General features: G+C 35.2%; 1 protein-coding gene across 4 annotated transcripts in view; it reads right to left on the reverse strand.

Moving 5' to 3' along the window:
- Positions 1 to 22,325, reverse strand: part of LOC149804698 (hypoxia-inducible factor 1-alpha-like) — a 107,378-nt gene that overhangs the window by 26,723 nt on the left and 58,330 nt on the right. For all 4 annotated transcript variants that reach the window (XM_089943156.1, XM_089943166.1, XM_089943174.1 and 1 more), the window contains exons 7-10: positions 21,738 to 21,885; positions 17,590 to 17,828; positions 14,950 to 15,042; positions 11,479 to 11,648 (exon numbers count right to left, since the gene is read on the reverse strand). In XM_089943156.1, coding sequence (XP_089799282.1) covers positions 11,479 to 11,648; positions 14,950 to 15,042; positions 17,590 to 17,828; positions 21,738 to 21,885 — 650 coding nt within the window. The remainder of the gene's footprint in view (positions 1 to 11,478; positions 11,649 to 14,949; positions 15,043 to 17,589; positions 17,829 to 21,737; positions 21,886 to 22,325) is intronic.

Consider the following 22,325-nt stretch of genomic DNA (forward strand, 5'->3'; position numbering starts at 1 on the left):
AACTTCTGTACACACTTCCAACACAACTTTTACACATAGGCACTGTGTGCAAAATTGCTGCTGGCCCCAGTCTGATGATGCCAGCTGATTTCACAGCGGACTGACCAGCTGAATTTTTGGGCATATCAAGCAAATTTAATCTAAATTTTTTTTTATTTTTATACTGTTAAAAGAAATATTAAAAGTCAAGTAAAAAAATAAATAAATGTGAAACGTTTCCTTTGACCACTCTATGCGATGTCTGATGACACATATGGGATGACACTTCCGGGTCTATTTCCGATACTGTCATTAATACAAATCAATGGATGATGATCCTGATTTTTATTCCGATTCCAATTCAAACTTTTCATCACTGGTTAGATTAGGATACTCTGCAACTAGAGGAGTTATGTTTGGATTCGGACAGTAAGCATCATTGTCCTGTCAGTAAATAGTGGCCATGTTAGGCTAAATTTAAGAAAATCTGACGAAGTTGACATAATATGATATTAGGATATTATTTTATGTTTCATTTATGTTCCATGTTCATTATATAAATAACCTTTCTACGGACTGATATTTATGTCTACCTGAATTTACCATTGAGTCATTGACTACACTGTCGTCTGGTATGATGAAATGCAGGACCAGTTGGTTATGGACAGGTTACTGGTCCTGAGGGCTTGTGAGATTTTTTGACGAGTTTCACACACTGCATAGGCAAACTGTCACTATATATGAATAAGAGAAAAATTGATTCCATAAACAAGCAAAAGATTTCTTGTAGCACCACATGTCTTCAAAGGTATGTAATTGTTTTAACATTTTCTTTTTTATGTCTGTAATACACTGAATATACCTTATGTACTCATGTATGCAGAGATGCTGCCGGGAACTTCTTAAAGAAGAGAGAACCCCCCATACCTAGCTCTAAAGAGGGTGTATCAAGGTGAGAGGGGAGACAATGCCAACTGGTCGATTATTATATGGTATATGCATACCTAATTTAACGACTTTATATCACTTCTTTTCTTTGACAAATAATATGTAAGGTATCTGCATACCCAGTTTAGTTTAATGAGCTGGTAAATATTCTCTGCTTTTTATCACCCAACTTCTTCAAGACCCCTGAAAATGGGAAATCATCTTTGTGTCCTCCTTGTTTCAGAACAATCATCAGTTTATTCACTGTTTCTGTTAACCTATTCCTCAGAGCAGTATGAATTCTGTTTGGTGAACTAAATCCCCTCTCACAATCTGCTGTTTGTAATGGGTAAACCACTGCAACTGTGGCCAATTCAAAAATAAATATTAGGCAATCAGTCGAACATAATTTTATACAACTTAATCACATTGTCCATTGGATATTTATGTTGTTAAGATCACATTTTTTACAAGGCTATCTTTATGCTGTACGAGTGTCCATTTCAGTTAGGCCATGATCTGCAACCTCTTCTTTATCAAGAAATGATAGACTTTTGAGTCCCAAAGCTGCAAAACTTGTGAAAATTATTGTATGTTCTGCTGGAAATCTTTTCATCTGAACTATAAGCTTATTAAAAAAAAATCTTTCTTGGATTGGTTAATTTCTTCCTTTACTTCCTCCTGGTCATTTCTGCTTCACCTTTTGCTCCAAGGTTAAAACCCTTTATAGAGACACATTTTATGATTTACCACCAGGGCTATCTTTAGTTCATTTAAAAACATTCAGATAAATGCTTTTCCCTTCCTTAGGTCTATGGGCAGCAGTTAAGAGCCCATCCAAATTAAATTTCACTGCAGGTACATTCAGAACCTGCTTCTGAAATGTCATGCTAACAGATGCCAAAGATGGTATAATATCCATCAGAAAAAATGCATGGCAAGAAACTTATGGTGTGAGATATTCTCAATATACATATTGCTGTCCTTTCTGTGTTTCTCAAAGTAGCAGTCCAGAAGCTTCCAGAATATTCGAGTCCAAGACATTCTGAATTTGTTTCACTTCAGCTGTCCTTAAGATGACTTCTTTAAATACCTGAACAATTCCTTCAAAAAACCTTGAAGTGTGCATGAAATAGAGACCCAAATGAGTGTCATTGCAAATTGTTTTAATTTTAATTACTGTTTTGTGAATTACTGTGTGCGTTGATTCATTCAGTGAACATTATATGATATTCTGATGAAGTAAATAAAGTCTATTTACTGTTTGTGTGTCTTGTTGAAATAATTAAGTTTTGATGCACTAAATAGATCAACTACAATCACTATAATGTTCATTAAGGTGACTATATGATACTAAGTCATTTAAAGCTAAGTCATTTACACTAATTTGCACGAGAACAAGAATCAAATTTAGTCAACTGGATAAAATTTACACTACACAAGAAAATGTGTTTGCACATTTAAATCATCATTAACAACTTTTGCATAAGTAACAAGCTTTTTCTTGACAGAAATGTCAGTGCTTTCATCACAACATTTGTAAATTCACTATACTACATCAGTCACAACAATGATAAATTCACTAGACTGCATCAATCACAACACTTATAAATTCACTAGACTGCATCAATCACAACACTTATAAATTCACTAGACTGCATCAATCATAACACTTATAAATTCACTAGACTGTATCAATCGTAACACTTATAAATTCATTACACTGCATCAATCATAACACTTATAAATTCACTAGACTGTATCAATCGTAACTCTTATAAATTCAATAAACTGCATCAATCACAACACTGATAAATTCACTAGACTATATCAATCACACACTTGTAAATTCACTAGACTGTATCAATCGTAACACTTGTAAATTCACTAGACTGTATCAATTGTAACACTTGTAAATTCACTAGACTGCATCAATCACAACACTTGTAAATTCACTAGACTGCATCAATCATAACACTGATAAATTCACTAGACTGCATCAATCATAACACTGATAAATTCACTAGAATGCATCAATCACAACACTGATAAATTCACTAGACTGCATCAATCACAACACTTGTAAATTCACTAGACTGCATCAATCACAACACTTGTAAATTCACTAAACTGCATCAATCACAACACTGATAAATTCACTAGACTGCATCAATCACAACACTTGTAAATTCACTAGACTGCATCAATCACAACACTTGTAAATTCAGTAGACTGCATCAATCACAACACTGATAAATTCACTAGACTGCATCAAACACAACACTGATAAATTAACTACACTACATCAATCACAACACTGATAAATTAACTAGACTGCATCAATCACAACACTTATAAATTCACTAGACTGCATCAATCATAACACTGATAAATTCACCAGACTGCATCAATCACAACACTGATAAATTCACTAGACTGCATCAATCACAACACTGATAAATTCACTAGACTGCATCAATCACAACACTGATAAATTCACTACACTGCAATCAATCACAACACTTATAAATTCACTAGACTGCATCAATCACAACACTGATAAATTCACTAGACTGCACCAATCACAACACTGATAAATTCACTACACTGCATCAATCACAACGCTTATAAATTCAGTAGACTGCATCAATCACAACACTGACAAATTCATTAAACTGCATCAATCACAACACTGATAAATTCACTAGACTGCATCAATCACAACATTGATAAATTCACTACACTGCAATCAATCACAACACTGATAAATTCACTACACTGCATCAATCACAACACTGATAAATTCACTAGACTGCATCAATCACAACATTGATAAATTCACTACACTGCAATCAATCACAACACTTATAAATTCACTAGACTGCATCAGTCACAACACTGATAAATTCACTAGACTGTATCAGTCACAACACTGATAAATTCACTAGACTGCATCAATCACAGCGCTTATAAATTCACTAGACTGCATCAATCACATCACTGATAAATTCACTTGACTACATCAATCACAACACTGATAAATTCACTAGACTGCATCAATCACAACACTGATAAATTCACTAGACTGCATTAATCACAACACTGATAAATTCACTACACTGCAATCAATCACAACACTTATAAATTCACTAGACTGCATCAATCACAACACTTGTAAATTCACTAGACTGCATCAATCACAACACTTATAAATTCACTAGACTGCATCAATCACAACACTGATAAATTCACTAGACTGCATCAATCACAACACTTATAAATTCACTAGACTGCATCAATCACAACACTGATAAATTCACTAGAATGCATCAATCACAGCACTTATAAATTCACTAGACTGCATCAATCACAACACTGATAAATTCACTTGACTGCACCAATCACAACACTGATAAATTCACTAGACTGCATCAATCACAACACTGATAAATTCACCAGACTGCATCAATCACAACACTAATAAATTCACTAGACTGCATCAATCACAACACTGATAAATTCACTACACTGCAATCAATCACAACACTTATAAATTCACTAGACTGCATCAATCACAACACTGATAAATTCACTACACTGCATCAATCACAACACTTATAAATTCACTAGACTGCATCAATCACAACACTGATAAATTCACTAGACTGCATCAATCACAACACTGATACATTAACTACACTACATCAATCACAACGCTTATAAATTCATTAGACTGCATGAATCACAACACTGATAAATTCAACAGACTGCAGTTTCTTATCAAGATCTGTTGTGATTAAATCTGCAAAAATGTCAATGAATTCTTCCCTTGTGCTGCAAGATTCAGTGTGCATATCCCTGATCTTAAGGACTGCAATGCTTCACAACCATTCAATTTCTGCAGCTCTGTCAATGTAGAATATTTTGACATTGGCGGGCTCTCAAAGGCAATGTAATATGCTGCTATACACATGACACAAGCTTCACCGCTGCTGAATGAATTCTTTCTGCATCACACTTTCCCGAGTGCTTGGGTATTATCTGTCAATTCCAAATGTCATGTCAAAGTTGATGTTCAAAAACTGTAAGAACCATTCTCATTAGTAAATGGATTATTTTTCTTATACTCTCAACACAGAACATGTAACATTTCTCATTTTGGTTCTTTCCTTAAATGGTTGTAGATACTCTACTACTTCTCATGGGATTTCAGTTTCTTTTTTCTCTTTTCCTCAGCCTCCAGCTTCCCTTTCACATGCCCTGTAGACATGGTGCCGGCTATTTCTGCCATTGGTTTGTGTGACATCTTCACTTCACTTCAGAATATGAGAGCTTCCCTCTTTCTCTTTAGTATCAACCAAAGCGGATGATCTTGCTGCAATCGGTTATCTTCTGTTTCTAGATTCATAAACTTGCTGCTCGTTACACTCTATAAATTCAATTGAAACCCCTGAATAGTTTCTGCAAAAACTGTTGACTGGTCCACTGCTGTACTTATACATATCATTACACATTGAGGGTGGTAGCTAGATGGGGTCTGGGAATCAGGCTACAAAATCTGCAGCAGATCTCAATTTTATAGATACTTGTATTCAAATACTAAATCTACCTTTGTATAGCTTGAATGAGATCACTAGCAAAATGGATGACCAAGACTTATTTAACAAACCTTTATTTTGATTTTTTTTTTTGTGTTTAAAGAAAAAAATGCATACATTGGGTACAGCAAGCTGCGGGAACCACAAATAATTTGTGCAACCTTTCCCATAATAGTTTTGAAAAGTTGTGTGACTAATGATCATTGTTGTGAGAAACCTGCAATCCCAAAGCCTGGCAGCATCTCTGTGTATGTCAAATCCAACTGCAAACAACTTAGACCCTTATTTGCCATCACACAATGTGTCAGTAGATCAGGGTCTATGTTGTTTGCTTTACAAAGAACTCCTAACAAACTGCATCATATATACACTGACAGATCTGGGTCTGTGTAGCTTGCAGTTGCACTTGCACTATATCATAAATTATATTTATATCAAGAGCAGTTCTACAGAAAGTTAACTCCTAAAGGCAGACATCATTTTTGACAAGAGGTAATCTGACTGGAACATAAACTTTCTAATTACAGAGATAATAAAATGATTTGACTATGGCAAGCTATAGTTTTGGTTCATTTAAATACTATCTACATTATAATGACTTTTCAATAATTCACAAAGCCATGTGAAAAGCAAACTTCACTTAATATTATAAGCATCAAACCACCCATTATTCAGTGTTGCTTCTTGGTTTTCTTTAGTCATGTGATCAATGACCTATCAAAAGTGGTCTATCTCTTGCCAATGCCATGACAAAATAATACAAAAACTGTCAGATCTACAGCAAAATGTGAAAAAGCTTATATTTTAGTAAATTATGTTTCTCAGAGAATACTTACTCGACAACATTTGGCAATCAGATAAGAGGAAATGACGAACATCAACCTGTGTCACTCAGTTTTATTTCTCAGCTAAAAGGATAAACTAATGTTGATTTAGTGCATCAAACACAGTTTGTTTATACACATGTCCAGGAGATCCCTGTGGGATTCTGCACTGTTTTACTATCAAACATTTCCCAGGTGATTCCAGCAAAAGTGGCAAATTCATGTCAAAGGTTGTGCTTTCATGAATGGGGAGTAATCAACTGTGCAGCTTCCACTAGCCAAATGAGAGTCAGTTCTCTCCTTATAAAGCTGAGACAGAAGAATGGGTTTGCCATTATATTAAAAGCCAGGCTCATGTAAGTCCCTCCTATTTCAGTAGCTGAAATCTTTATTTCTGTTCTTGATCCTGTGTGAGTTCAGAGTAACTGATTTAATAACTCCCTTTATCTAATTGGCCATTACTTGTGGGGTTATGTCAAGTATTCCTGCCTTCAGCATTAGGAATGGTCTTTCACAGTTTATACGGATATTGTCCATGCATCTTGGGTAATACATCAAGCCTCTGGAGAGATTCCATTGTGAATGATGTGAATAAGCATGGTCTGTATATCAGACTTAGATTAAAGTAGGAAATTTCCTTTTTGTCATCACTATCATCTCTTCCATGAAGTCTAAACATGTCTGAGATCAAGGAACAGTTAAGTACCCCTCAATTTTTTAAGGGGCTAACTTCTTGTCTTCAAAGAGAATAAGAAAGAAGTTTGCTATTGGGGAATGGGCATGAAGAATTGTATGACTTCACTGATATGACACCAATCAATGACAACACATGATTTCAGATTTTATATCCTCAAAGTGGAGGATCTTCAGCTATTCTTCTGAACTGAAGTTCTGAACACCTTTTAAATCAGGCCAAGCCTGAAAGGAGCCAGGAGTGAAGGAAGAGTTTGTATGACTATGCATAGATTAATGATGATCTTTACTTCATGAGTGAAGTGGAAGTTGTTATGACTCGTCTGGGTACATCTGTTGCTAAATCAAGCAGATTGCTGATCTAAGGTATTTCATCTTGATGTGGCAATCAGAGCTACTGCAGTATTTGCCCCCATTATTTGACACAATCCAAACTGATGGAGGGAAGGCCTATGCCCACAATGCATCCAGCTGATTAAAACAGCCCATGCTTCTGGGGTCAGGGAAAAATGAAAATTAAATATCAAGCATCAGCTGGCCCGAAAGGGCACAGACCCAATGGAAGGGTCCTGGAGAAAAATATATATGAAGCAGTGGGCATCCCCTGATAATGAGTCAGCCAAGGCACTGAGCTACTGATATTGGTGATGCTGGGAGTGCACATCATTGTATTCCACTACCATGAGGCAAATGTCTGGGGACATTTACAACCCTTAAAGAGGTATGTTACCACAAGTGAATTTGTTTGACATTATCAAGACTGTGTTTTATGAATATGTTCCACCCATATATAGAAGACATTAAGAATGGCTTTCAAAGAGTTTAATATGAAGAAGAAGGTACTGCCATAAGGAATGTGGGGGGAATTCTGTCCCATCTGCTCGTCTGGTCTAGTCAACCATGGTCTATTTAACACATCACAGGGAAAAGATCTTGTTCACTCGCTGATTCAACTGATCACTGTCTTGTTGGTGCTAAGATTAGCTTCCCTCCAGTTTATGGTGGACACTAGTATCACAACCTTGTATTTACAGCCAATGCACTGTTGTCTGGGTAGTATTAATGTAGCCAGGATTTAAATGACGTTGTTTAATGCATCCTGGATTTGACGTGAAGTAGTGGTTGAACATAAAAGAATTTATTTAACAATAACAAGTATTTATCTAAGTGAATACATTTTCAAATTCCTCAAAAATACATCTCAGTTGGATCAAATCTGATTGTAGCCAAGAAATGCTGGAGTCAGTTAAAGGAGGGATAAATTTCTTCAACAAAATGATTGCTTTCATCAATATTAATAAGTTTTCTTCATTTTGTTGAAGAAACATATTCCAACTGCTGCTGACTTAAGCATTCCTTGGCTGCCATCACATTTCAACCAACTAAAATGTATGTCAACAAAATCAGAAAATGGGTCCACCTGCTTATGTCAAAATTAGATTCCATCTAGAAAAAAAGTATAGTCCAACTGGAGTAATAGAATTTAATTTTTGGAAAAGTGTCAATATGGAATGCCTAGTGTGTTAGATATTCCTGAAAATGGGCCTCTAGTTTCCCGGTCAATCAACATATGAAATATCTGGGTGGATGTCTCACTGTAGGACTAGGTACTGGAAAGAAGTGCTTAGGTTCATCACCAGACTGTTTCAACAGCTTGACAATGTTATCTGTTATTGGAACATTTCTACTTCGAAATGTCACATGTTTGGTCAAATGAACATGATCTTCAAGCCCTACTGAAATTCATCTGCTGTAATCAAATTACTCTGTGCACAAAAAACGCAATGCCTGTCCGGGATAAACTGCACTTCACAAATGTGTCAATGAGTATATCTATCATTGTTTCATTTTCACGTCTTAACTCAATACAACACTTTAACCATTTGAATGAGAATTTATTCTTCGTATCCTTATCAATATCCTTCACTCTTTTTTCCTCATTTTTTGACAACATAACCATTTTTCTCCAATAATTTTGCTTCAATATTTTTTCACCCATGTTTTTCTTTCAAAGAGAGCAGCTGTTTGAAAATGCTGTTTGATTAGCTCAAGCTTTACTTTTACATGTAGCTTCTCGAGGGTTGGTGGTTCTTCCCTGGGTTTTCCAGGGTTCTTACTCCACCAGTTATACTGGCCGCCATGTATAGCCTATCTTGTGCTGAAAAATGGCGTTAAACCCTAGAACAACAACAACTTTTACATGTTATTTAACTGATCACAAAACCATGATATTTGGGTCTTTTTTGGCAAGGAAAAGTTTGATCAACATGGTTAATTTATAGAAGATGAACTTTAATATTGTTGATGAACTGGATCAGTCATTCTATTCCCCTCTCACACACACCCAAATTTCTTAGAAATTGTGCTTATCCTAAAAATGATCTTGGAGACAATTAATACTGGAGAATGCTCATTTCTGCAACTTATAAACTGCATTTTCATGAATAATGAAGAATTTTCTGTACCTAAGGACCCATACATTACATGTGTGTGCCAATGAGCAATTGTATGTGTTGTTATCACTCTATGGTCATAAACTAAGTAACAGAAAGAAGTAAAGCCAATAAGTACTGTAAAACTTACAAATAATTTAATTATTAAAGGTATAAATGAAATGTGAGAGGAATTTACAGTATTATGACATGAATTCAAAATAATCCTGATAAAGTTCTATACAAGTCCAAAAGAATAAGTTGTGTGTAAAATTCTGAATTGGAAATGTACTGGTTTGCCAAGAATTGTGATGCAGTCAAAATGGCATCCAGAACTCCCCTCAATAACTCAGTTGCAGGACAATATTACAGTCCAATGAGCACTTTCTACTTTTAATTCACAATTCTAACAAATATTTTTCCTCTCAAATAATATCTAAAAACAACATTAAATGTCTCCATACTTACGTTACAACAAGAACACAAAAAAAGAATGACCCAAAATAGTAATGAATCCGATTGCTCGGTTCTTTCCTTACATACATTTCAATAGTCTATTATGACTACATGGCGCAATATACTCCACATGACAGATCTTATCACTCAGTCTAATATTTCAAAATACCTACTCATGTGATCTAAGTCATCCAATAGGAATTAACTTAATTCTTCTAAGATAGCACCTGACTGACCTGTCCAATCAATGGGAAAAAGGCAAAATCTTATAAACCTATTTGCTAATAACTGTATTATTTGTAACTGTCAACACATATGTAAAGATCTATTTCTTGATTCTACATAATTTTAGATTCTATATGATGTTAAAATAGACCCTATGCATGTGCGCGATATCCAGCTATAGATAAACACTACAATTTAGAGCCAGGAATAAACATTTAAAATTTAGACCAAACCATGTACCAGGAGTTACAAAAAACATATATACATAACAGCGTAAACACATCTGATGTACATGACCTTAAAACCATTTATATTTCTTGCATTTACTTGACAACTCTGTAATGAAGAGTAGCATATAAGTACATACAACAAACATTTACTTTAAAAAATGTAAAACACATAACTGAAACAACTTAGAACTGTAATAGTTGACAAGTACAGCACCCAAAAATGTCTCATGTGAAACTGAATATTACTCATCAAAATCGCATATGGCAATATTGAATGCAAAAATATTAATAAATTCACCTGAATTCACAAGAATGTTGTATACAAAATTTTAATACAATACTGTACCACAGAAAAAAATATATAAATGATTACATTTAAGTTAAGAAATCTAGAATTTAACTGCAATGTCATACAAAATGGTTAGCAAAAGTTGTTGTTGTTGTGGGGTTTAACGCCATATTTCAGCACAAGATAGGCTATACATGGCGGCCAGTATTAATGGTGGAGGAAGAACCCGGGAAAACCCCGGAAAAACCACCGACCCACGAGAAGCTACTGGCAAGCTTTCTCACATACCCACATTGGCCCAATCCGAGACTCGAACCACCGCCGGCAGCGGTGAGATGGCAGTGATCCGTAACGGAGAGCGCTTTAGACCACTGGGCCACTCGGGGCCCCGTTAGCAAAAGTAAAAAAAACTGGTTTAAACCAGGTATAACAGTATCCACTTTGTGGAGAGAAAGGACAGTTAACATGTAAGAGCTGATTTTCTGTCTTTCCAGGAGAGCTAATTCAGAGGTAGCAAAGAAAGTTATCCTAATGTAATGTCATTAAGTAAAGTATTTGACGGAGAAATTGAAGATACATGTTGCCTCCATTGTAAATCAGCTCCAAGTGATATAAATTAATATCCTTCTTTGCCATCCCATTCCTGAGAAACCACATCTGAAATCACTCAATAAATGTCAGTTTTGTCTCTCATGAAGCCATAATGTAGGAATTTAACACTGTCATAAAAGTAGTACTCAAGTCTAAAATATGCATTACAGTTGTACGTGAACATAAAACAGGTTGTGAATCTGTAAAAACTAGACCAGGGAGAACAAGACTTACATCATATGGTGAGACTGTTCTACTGCTTTCAGAAGAGCTGTATCCCATACATTCCTGCCGGTACATTTGTTGCTGGGGTTCTTTTTTTAATGTTGTCATGGAAAGTATGTCTCTCTCCTTCTCCAAATCCATAAAGTCATCAATCAAGTTCAGGTCTGTGCCAAAGGAGTCTACAGGAAGCCAAAACATGTCTTTGAAATCTTAGAAACATTCCTGGTAATCAAGCATTAACATCTAAGACCTTCCAATTATATAAAGGATAGGTGTATGGCATAAGGATGGTAAGTCTTGGGATACCTTTAATCATTTGCAAAAATAATTTTTTATTGACCTAAAAAAGTTGAGACACATTTGTTTATGCACTATTAGTCCTGGGACACCTTAAAAATGTTCTATTTTCTTCAACTACTGATCACACAACAAACTGTATTTATTGTAACATTATTTTTTAGAAATAGACTTTACAGTTGTTAAGGGACTATTATTATGAATCATTAGACCAAAATGTTATTAAAAGAATTTTTCTGAAAACTAAAACAATGTATTCAATTTTCCTGTTATCTTATCATTTGTACCTAATTCAAATGTATATAATTTTATCAGCGATGATAAGCACTGAGAACTAGCACAATGTTGTCACTCTATTAATGGTAACTTCTCTTGTTTTTGCACTAGTTTACTATTGTCAGTTTATGCATTACTTCATTAAAATTGTTGAGTTCCAGAGAAATACCATTAATGGTCCTGAAGATATGCTCTGGATGCAAATGTGCAACATAAAGACAGTATGTATGCATTCATGTATGTCCATGAATTAATCAAACAAAAAAAACTAATTTTTGTCTGCATTTCCAGAACAAAATTTATCTTCAGATGTACTTTTTAACCTGATAATAAAATCAATACAGTAAAACTGTTATGAGCAAACTCTGTTATAAACGACCACCTGTCATTTACAACCACAATCATAATGCACGGATTGATTTTATTATATAAACTCTGTTATCAGTGATCACCTGCTGAACGCTATCAGTGACTGTGATGTCTTGGCAAAATATGCATTTCGACAATGCTATGAACAACCGCATCACAAAAAAACAGATCGAAACCACTGACCTTGACTTAATCCTTTGTAAATACGACAGGTCAGGATACATGTAGTATGCAAACAAAGTGCAGATTAAATAACACTACAGTTGAACAACCATATAGCAAGATAAACACCACTAACCATCATTTAATCCTTTGTAACAAAGACCTCATAAATAGTTAAGACTGTTCTAATAATAAGGTATTTTTTTTAAAATTTGGCTATCTACCAGTTTTGTGAAATATGCATATGGTGTCATTTGTAAACTGCAGTAAACTAGACTACAGTACATGCCACTAACCACGATTGTAGTGCTGAAGTCATGTGAATAGTCAGTAAGATTAACCATTTTTTCATCAAAGGGAGTAATGATGGACATATGCAGTTAATTTGAGGTTTGTATTGTTTCTTTATCTTTGTGAAAACCCACACAACGCCTGTAGTCCTAATGTCCCAGTGAGAAATCTTTTGAAAGGGCTTCAGTGTAGGGTTGAGTACATTGTCTTTCCACTTAATCCATAATGCCTGGGGTGGGTGAGTGAATGAGCTCTTTGTCTTTAATACTAGTAAGTGAAAATCATTTCTGAATTCTTTTCCTCTTTTTTTTATTTCTTTTGTTACAGTGTTTCACCAAGCCAACATCTGTTTACCCAAGTACAGATGGTTACAACCTTTGTTTATCAAGCTGGTGATTTAAACTTTGTCTTAAAATAAATGTATTGTTTCTTGATGAGTTAATTATGTATTTTGGTTTCATTCATTGGTACATAATATATATTTATTCCACATTTCTCCAAAACCTGGCAGAACCTCCAATACGAAAAAAAGAAAAATTCTAACACTGGAAGAAAGAATTAATGTAACTGAAAGAAGTGAAGATGGGGAGACTGCTTGCAAAATAGCAACCAGCTTAAAAGTTGGTAAAACGCAAGTTTAGAAAGTTATCCAAGACAAGGAGTCCATTAGAAACGAATGACAGAAAGGTGCACAAGTACAGAGGAAATATGCCAATGTCAACAAAGAAGAATAATGGATTTCTTAAAGAAAAGTGATTAAGTGCATAGGATAAGATATATATGTCATAGCTAACATTGCAGTTTTTCTTACATTTGAAACAACTCAAAAATGTATGGCCATGTGAAGTTACCTTATGGATATGATAAATATTACCTTTGTTTATTTCACAAATCATATACATGTACATGTGCTAATATATATACGTATTCATGTCATGCAATATTTAACAAGATTTATGAATGAAGGATATAATACATGTACAGTGAGTATGGGTATTTTTTCTTCTTCAACAATACTAATTATTGATAATGGAAACCAGTCCATTTTCACACCTCTTATGGGAGACCACCTGTCTTGAGAGACTGCTTTTGGTTGGCAGATGGGTCAGCCTCTCATAACAGATTTTACTTATTATAAACAAAAACTGTCAGTAGTTATTTGGGTTTTTTATTTGAAGAGAAGTTGCCTTTTAAATGGTAGTGGCAGTAGAAGTTGCCTTTTAAATGGTGGTGGCAGTAGAAGTTGCCTTTTAAATGGTAGTGGCAGTAGAAGTTGCCTTTTAAATGGTAGTGGCAGTAGAAGTTGCCTTTTAAATGGTGGTGGCAGTAGAAGTTGCCTTTTAAATGGTGGTAGCAGTAGAAGTTGCCTTTTAAATGGTAGTGGCAGTAGAAGTTGCCTTTTAAATGGTGGTGGCAGTAGAAGTTGCCTTTTAAATGGTAGTGGCAGTAGAAGTTGCCTTTTAAATGGTAGTGGCAGTAGAAGTTGCCTTTTAAATGGTAGTGGCAGTAGAAGTTGCTGTTTTCATGGTTTAAAAAACATGATTTGGTTCATTAGGAAATTCTTTATACAAAAAAACTTTAACGTAATAGATACAGAATCCTTAAAATATTGCTATATAAACAACATTTCAACCAAATGTCCAAGATTTTCTCTTGTGGTACATCATCTTGCATTGCTTAAGTTTCTCAAGTTCACATAAAAAATTTGACAGAACCCAATTTCCTGCTAACTTCATTAGGCTAATCATTTGCTTTTAAATCTTATTTACCATGCAAACTTTAAGTTCATTCCAATGGATGTTTTCTCCCCTACATTACATCTGCCTAAAGTAGCAAGATCAGACATTAAGACCATTAAACTCAAGTGTCAAATTGAGTTCCTGCTCTCAGCTAATCAAGCACAACTTTAAAGATGTAATTCATTGTATTTGGTCATAAAATGTCAAAACTAAACTGAACTCTATAATGTTTTATGACCTGATCAAATCTATTCTATTTAGAATTTGTACAGTTTTTCATTTCTCATTATGCCATGACCACCAACAAATAAGGCAACAAACAAAAGTATTTCCAATAAAAACAAACCTTTCTTTATGGTGGAGAAAGGCAGAGGAATGCAAGCATCTCCAGCTGTAGGAGCCAGGTGGCTGAGATCCACTGTCTCGTCAACTTTTGTGGCTGAAACAGGAAAGCAGACAAACAATTAACACAAGTACTAATTTATCGATAGCGTTTTCTAAAGTGGCATTAAAATACCATTCTTAGGAATAGTACATTCAGTGATTAATTGTAAAATACTACTAAAAGCATATCAGTATTCCTCAATTCTACCATAGTATGACTAGGAGCATAACCAGATGACAGGGATGCCCCTGACACTATGGTATAATTGAAAAAACCTTGGTTTAAGATGCAATATCAAAGTATCTAAGCAATAAAGGAAAAACAAAGACAAAGAATTATTGATAAAAATCACTGAAAACCCAACTTCATCTGTCTTCAACACAAAGCCCACACCAAATGTGGTTTAAAAAAGTTACACGATAAAATCTTCAAGACAAAAAAGGGGATAAATGGCAAAATGGAAGTCTGCTTCTACCATTATTATGAAAACCCCAGCTTGCTCATAATCAATCTCATCCCACATCTTGATAACATAAGACCACTTAACAAGTTTGATCAAAATCTGATTAGAAATATAGTTGCAAGAGTGCAGAAAAGCTCAGCCAATCAGATGCAAGCTAATATAATTAATATGCACAAATTTCAATCATAATCAATCTAATCTATAATCTTAATGTCAAGGCCGAATTTACCAAGCTTGATCAAAGTCCTATAGAAAATATATAGTCTCTAGAGTAGTTAAAAAATAGCCAATCAGATGCAAAAGCACATCATAAATATGCATAGGCCTTGTCATAATAAAATCATCCATCATCTTTTGATGGTATAAGCCTATTTACTACATCTGATTAATATCAGGTCAGAAATAGTCTGTCAAGTGGTAGAAAGCTCAGCCAATCATGCACAAGACAATCTCATTTTGTATTCTCAAATCCAGTTTATAACAAAACATATTACATGTCTTGATGAAATAAGCCTAATAAATATATGCATTATCAAACTTGTGAGATATTGATGATACTAAACCCATACTTGCTGTTTGATCAAAATCATAATAAATTATGACTTCTAGACTGGCAAAAAGCTAAGTCAATCAGATGCATGATTACCTCATTACTATGCATGGATCTTGATCATTATCAAACTTGTGAGATTTTGATGATACAAGCCCATATTTGCTGTTTGATCAAAACTGTAACAAATTGTTACTTCCAGACTGGCAACAAGTTTGGTCAATGTTTACATTTGCAACATGCACAGTGGAGAAAACATTGGTATACCTCTATGTTGCTTTCATTTGTGCTAAAAAAAAATCAGCCTGAGTTAGTCTAAAGTAAACTATATTTAGCAGTTATTAAAGTAGGGAAAATGAATTTTGCCAGACAAGACAATAACAGCTGCTGAAAGTGCAACGAATGAATTACCAAATATATAAAATGTAAAACAAGTTATCCACTCTTTGTTTTACAATTTACCTCACAAGTCCAGGAAGTGAAAATGACCAAGCGGAGCTAGCAGGTTTTTGAGAGGTGCACATTTCAAGTAAGGCCAAGCTGTATATTATATAACCCATATTAGAACCATCAATCATATACCAAAATAAAGGAAATTAAAGGTTATTTGAATAATACCTAAGATATACAAGGTCCTTTTTAAATAGCCAGCATAACCAGCAAGGACACCCAGGGAAATTCTTCTTTTAAAATTCTAACCCTATGCAAAATATGAAACTGGTGAGCGCCACCTAATATGCATGGATCTTGATCATTATCAAACTCACCAATGATCCTGAAGATATAAGCCCATATTTAAAGTTACAGCAAAACCTGATCAAAATAATGGTTTCCAGACTGGTGACAAGCTTAGTCAATTACATACAATATTTTATATCATGGCTGTTGCTCATTACTGAACACATCCAAGATCTTGATGATACAAGTATACATTCCAAGTCTGAATAAATAATGATTAGAAATATGGGTTTCAGAATGGAAGCAAGCGCATCCAATGTGATGCAAAACTGCCTCGTTAGTATGCACAGATTTTACTCATTACTGAATCCATATAAAATCTTTACAATATAAACCCATACTTTACAATATAAACCCATACTTTACAATATAAACTGTACTCAAGCAGGACATGCAATTCCTATGCTCAAGGTAAGTGATATCACCAAATTCCACCCATCAAACCAAGTAAAATTTGCATTCAGATGTGAGTCATAGGTTTAAGACCTCCACATAGCACTGCTTTTATGTTATTGAGCAAATCAAGTAGTCTGCTCCAGATAATCAATATGTGAATGGTTACCAGCATCTGTCTTAACAGCAATGGACTGGATCCCATGGGGGGGGGGGCAGGAGAGTCAAGTTCACACCACAGTTCGGACTTAATTAGCCACTGGTAGGTTCCAGAAGCAGATCTAAGACTTTTACCCATGGGAGTTTGATTTTAATAGCTGGTTTATTCTGCAAAAAAAACAACAACAGTCACCTACTTTAACCTGGAATGGGAAAGGTTTAACTGAGCCCATCAACATCCCTCTGAATCCTCCATGGGATGGAAGACATAAACTTATGGGTAGGTATATACACTCACGTTTCTTGGTCCCTGGTGGGAAGTAGAACTCTTCCTCCATGTCCTGTGTTTTGTGGGAGAAGACATCCTCAGTGCTGAACCCCAGTGGCTGGAAGATGAAGGGGGCCAAAAGATTGTCCTTGTTAGGGCTACTTTTAACTGGTATAGATGGAGAAACTGGGGACATCACTGGGGTCTGGATCCTGGATAAAGTCCTTATCTGTACCTGTGACTCAATGATGTTCTTCTGCTCAACAGCACTAACAAAGTGAAACATAGACAACTATTGTAACTAGTGATAATCAATGTGGACGTCAAAGCTTGATAAATAAATAAATAAATAAAATTGTGTAGCTTATCTTGTAAGTGTACCACATGCTGTGACAAAGCAGTTTTATTATCACAAGTGTTGCACACAAGATCCCATTGGAGGAGGCCATTGTGTCCCCCTCCCTTAAAAAAGGGGAACCAAAGATTTTAGGACAAATGAGAATGCACTATTAGAGCTATCCAAATGAGAAAACCTTGTTCATCTCGGTCAACTCCCTTTTTATCATTATTATAGGATTAAATGATCATGGTTGGGTATTTATCAATGTATAAATTTGACCTAATCACTCACAAAGTAAATAAAGTCTGAAAGGACTTCATGTTAACTTTGTGAGTGATTAGGTAAAATTTACACATCAATAAATACCCAAACCTGATCATTTAATCCCTTTAATTCCAATTTACTTCCTTTCTAACATCTGAGCAGTATATTTAATCAACAAAACATTCCCTTTAACGTAGATCGAAGTTTTTTTCATTAGCCTCTTAACTGCAATAGAACACATAGCCCGATCTTCGCTGGCCAAGATTCTTCGATCCTTGATACAGTGATATGGGGTAGAATGTCATAGTGGGTCATGCCAGTGATATATTGTTATAATCTTTCTTTTAATATATAAAAAAATAGTTGCTGCAGTTAAACCAGGATATTCCTTCTTTTTTTAAATTACGCCTGCATATGGCATGTGTTGTTATAGCAATGTTGTTTTTACTTTCTATGCATTTCAAGCTTTCAAAAGCAAATTTGTGTCCATTTTTATTTTAGTGAGATCCCTTGTTTGACATATGATCCTGACCTTTAATAACTGCTGAATAATTTCCTAAGACTGGCTTGCAAAGCCGACCACATGCCTTCATCAGCAAAAGGAATGAGTAGTGGAATACAGGAAGGTCTGTGCAATTACATTGTTTTAACTTATAATGGTTCATTTTTATATGTGGCTTGTAAATTTTGACTGGAGATCACGAGAGTGGGTGAGTGGCTTTTTGTTGTTATTATTAGAGTGTAATGGGTTGATATACTGTAGATAAAACTTCACATCAAATGACATTGAAACAGGGAACGAAAAGTAATCTGCAGAATTTAATGATGTGCAAAAATTTTCCAGTTCATTATCACATGACCATTTACATCCACTCAAACTGCAGAAAACACGGTCGATTCATAAACAATGGAATTATACATGGATGTAACCAGTTTTCACTTTTACAGCTATTCTCGCAGGATTTGCCTAGAAAAAACTAAAAGGGTGAGACTATAATCAAGTTTGGAATCCCACAGGAATCTCCTTCATACATGTATAAACAAAGATCTCCTGTTGTGTTAAACTAACATCAGGAAAATATCCTCCGTTAGTACAACAATCATGCTCTTAATGCGTGACACAGGTAATGTAATGTCATGTTATGAGGTAATGTATTTGATGGAGAAAGCATGTTTCTCCAATAATACTACTTGATCACATTATATCAGGATAACTTTCTCTGCCATCTCTGAATCCAGGAAAGATGAAAAAATGTTTGTCTGACTATTCAGTACATGGACAATGGGATGCAACTCTTACAGGTTAACTCCCCTATCTAACAAACCGGTGACTACTGTTAAACACAGATGTAATGAACTTTTGCTTGAAAAAAAATTAAACAGTGCTTGCATTGCCCGAAACGGTGGAATTGATTATTTGTGATCAGGTAAGTATTATCAAAGGACATATTATTATGACCAATCAGACAACACAAAATGTCCTTAAGCAAAACCCCCACATTACTATCCACTCAGAAGCAGTAAAGATAACAAGATTTTCTAAATGGCAGCCATAATCAGATGTTTGAGATGTTTCACTTCAAACCAGCTATGCATCATAAGAAGACATTCAGCTAAATCCCCAAGTCAATTTGCCCATGTATTCAAGAGAACAGGCAACATGATTCCAGATGGCCACTAACATTTTCATTTAGGACAAACTAAACAGCATATAAGACCATCAATTAAGGAGTAGTAGCAACAATATTTTCATAACAGCCACCACCTTGGGTGTCAGATCTACATCATTTTCCTATAGGCCAATCATAAGAAGTCTTTTGGTGAAAATCCATATCCAAATTACCATCCATTAAGACGGAATAGTAATAACAAGATTATCAAATTACCAGCTGTTGCAGTCATACTAGCTGTCTGAGCTGCATCAATTTTTATTCAGGAATATCCAGACATCACTGAAGCTCCACGTCAACATAACCATCCATTCAGGAGTAGGAGTAACAAGACAGCAAATATGGCAACCATAGTGGCTATACCAGATGTCAGAATGGCACCCTTTTCAGGACTAATGAGACCTTTGGATAAATGTATGCATGTAAAATTTCATGGTAATTCTTCAAGAGGTAAATGAGTAGCTATATCACTTGTGCTAATGGATGGATGACAGGCCATGGCATAAAGCTTTGATAATCTACGAAATGGGGAGTTAAACGTACTGTATAGTATTCTCGCATGCTCTACTGTTTGTTGTTATTGTTGTTGTTGTTGTAGGGTTTAACGCCATTTTTCAGCAAAGGATATGCTATACATGGCAGCCAGTATAATCGGTGGAGGAAGAACCCTGGAAAATCCTGGGAAGAACCACCTTCCCACGAGAAGCTATTGGCAGGCTTTCTCGTGTACCAATGTTAGCCGAGCCTGAGACTCGAAGTCACGCAGACAGAGGTGAGATGGCAGTGATACGTAATGGTGAGCACTTTAAACCACTCAGCCACTCAGGGCCCCTCTACTGTTTGTACATACTCCCCTGATGATTTTAAAAACAAAAGGCATCAAAGATATAAAAATGCACACAACTTAGTCATTTCATTCATCAATTTATAATTTCTAGCCTGATACCAGGTGATCCTAAATGTTGTCAACTTGTTGGCATTTCAAATCAATAGGAGTTTCTTTAGTAATGTGGTCACAATGGGTGAGTCTATATTTTCAAGTGTAGTTCACCATCTTTGATAATCTCATTAACTTTGTAAATTTTGTGGTTACTTCTCTTTGAACATATGTATGCAAGAGTTCACCCTTTTATTTGTTCAATATGTTTTAGAAATATTAAAACTACACAGTGAAAATATTGGACATAGACTAGTTTTTAATGAAATGGACTGTTTTAGGAACCATATAAGGACAGTGAGCAGTCTGTTTACATTAAGAACATCCATTTGGTTTGAAACACCAATATGTTTACTTGTGGGTCGGTGGTTCTTTCCGGGGTTTTCCCGGGCTCTTCCTCCACCATTAATACTGGCCGCCATGTATAGCCTATTGTGTGCTGAAAAATGGCATTAAACCCTACAACAACAACAACCAATACATTTACAGTGTTAGGGACCACCTGGTGACAATCAGGTTAGAAATTATAAATTGAGAATAAAAGAACAAAGCTCTTTTTGCATCTTTTTATATTCTTGATGCTTATCATTTTTAAAATTGGATTGGGGATAGAAACCAATGGGAAGGTGTGCAAATACAATAGTAATTTTCACTGAACATCTAATCAAACTCAAAGCCCACAAAAGACAGAACAGAACAAATCAAATTAAGAACCATGTGTATGATAAATTAATTTCAAATTCTCTTCAATCGATTCCTTTTAATCCAATGATTGGCTAAGGCCTCATTTTCATGATTCTGCCAAAATGCCATTTTCATTGGATCTTTAACTTTAACAAAAACAGCTTGTATGGAAAAGCCAATTCCATCATTTAAATTCATGGTTTACAGCAATAGCAAAAAAGTCCATCAAAACTGGTCCTCCATGAATACAAGTGAAATCAAAGCATCTGTTAAATATGTTTACCTGAGAACAAAATGAACACAGACAACACACTGTGGTTTCTGCATGCGACTGTTACAGATGACTGTACCCTGAGTCATGACCCAGGCATACCCTCCATTCTTGGCTAGGAAACGATACTGGCCTGTCCAAGTTTGCCCCTTGGAGAATACTAAAATAGAAAACATAAGTATATACTGTACAATCTTCAAGTTATAATAGCTGATCACCACTGAATTTTAATTCAGTCTAATATTTGACCACCATTAAATGTTAATGCATCAAATATACTTTTATAATATAAATTAGTTATCCTTTAAAATGCCGTTGTTAAAATAGACCACCACCACCCACCCACTGACAGGACACTGTATTTTACACCAAAGTAGGCAGAGTTTGACTTGTCCCTTCAAGATTTGGACATGACTACCACATCAAGTCTCTATTCATCTGTCAATCAAGTCCCTTCATGATTTGGACATGACTACCACATCAAGTTTCTGTTGATCTGTTGTTGTTGTTATAGGGTTTAACGCCATTTTTCAGCACAATATAGGCTATACATGGTGGCCAGTATTAATGGTGGAGGAAGAACCCGGGAAAACCCCGGAC

The sequence above is a fragment of the Sinohyriopsis cumingii genome, chromosome 2 (genome assembly GCF_028554795.1).
Source record: "Sinohyriopsis cumingii isolate HCF-2022 chromosome 2, ASM2855479v2, whole genome shotgun sequence".
Taxonomy (NCBI): domain Eukaryota; kingdom Metazoa; phylum Mollusca; class Bivalvia; order Unionida; family Unionidae; genus Sinohyriopsis; species Sinohyriopsis cumingii.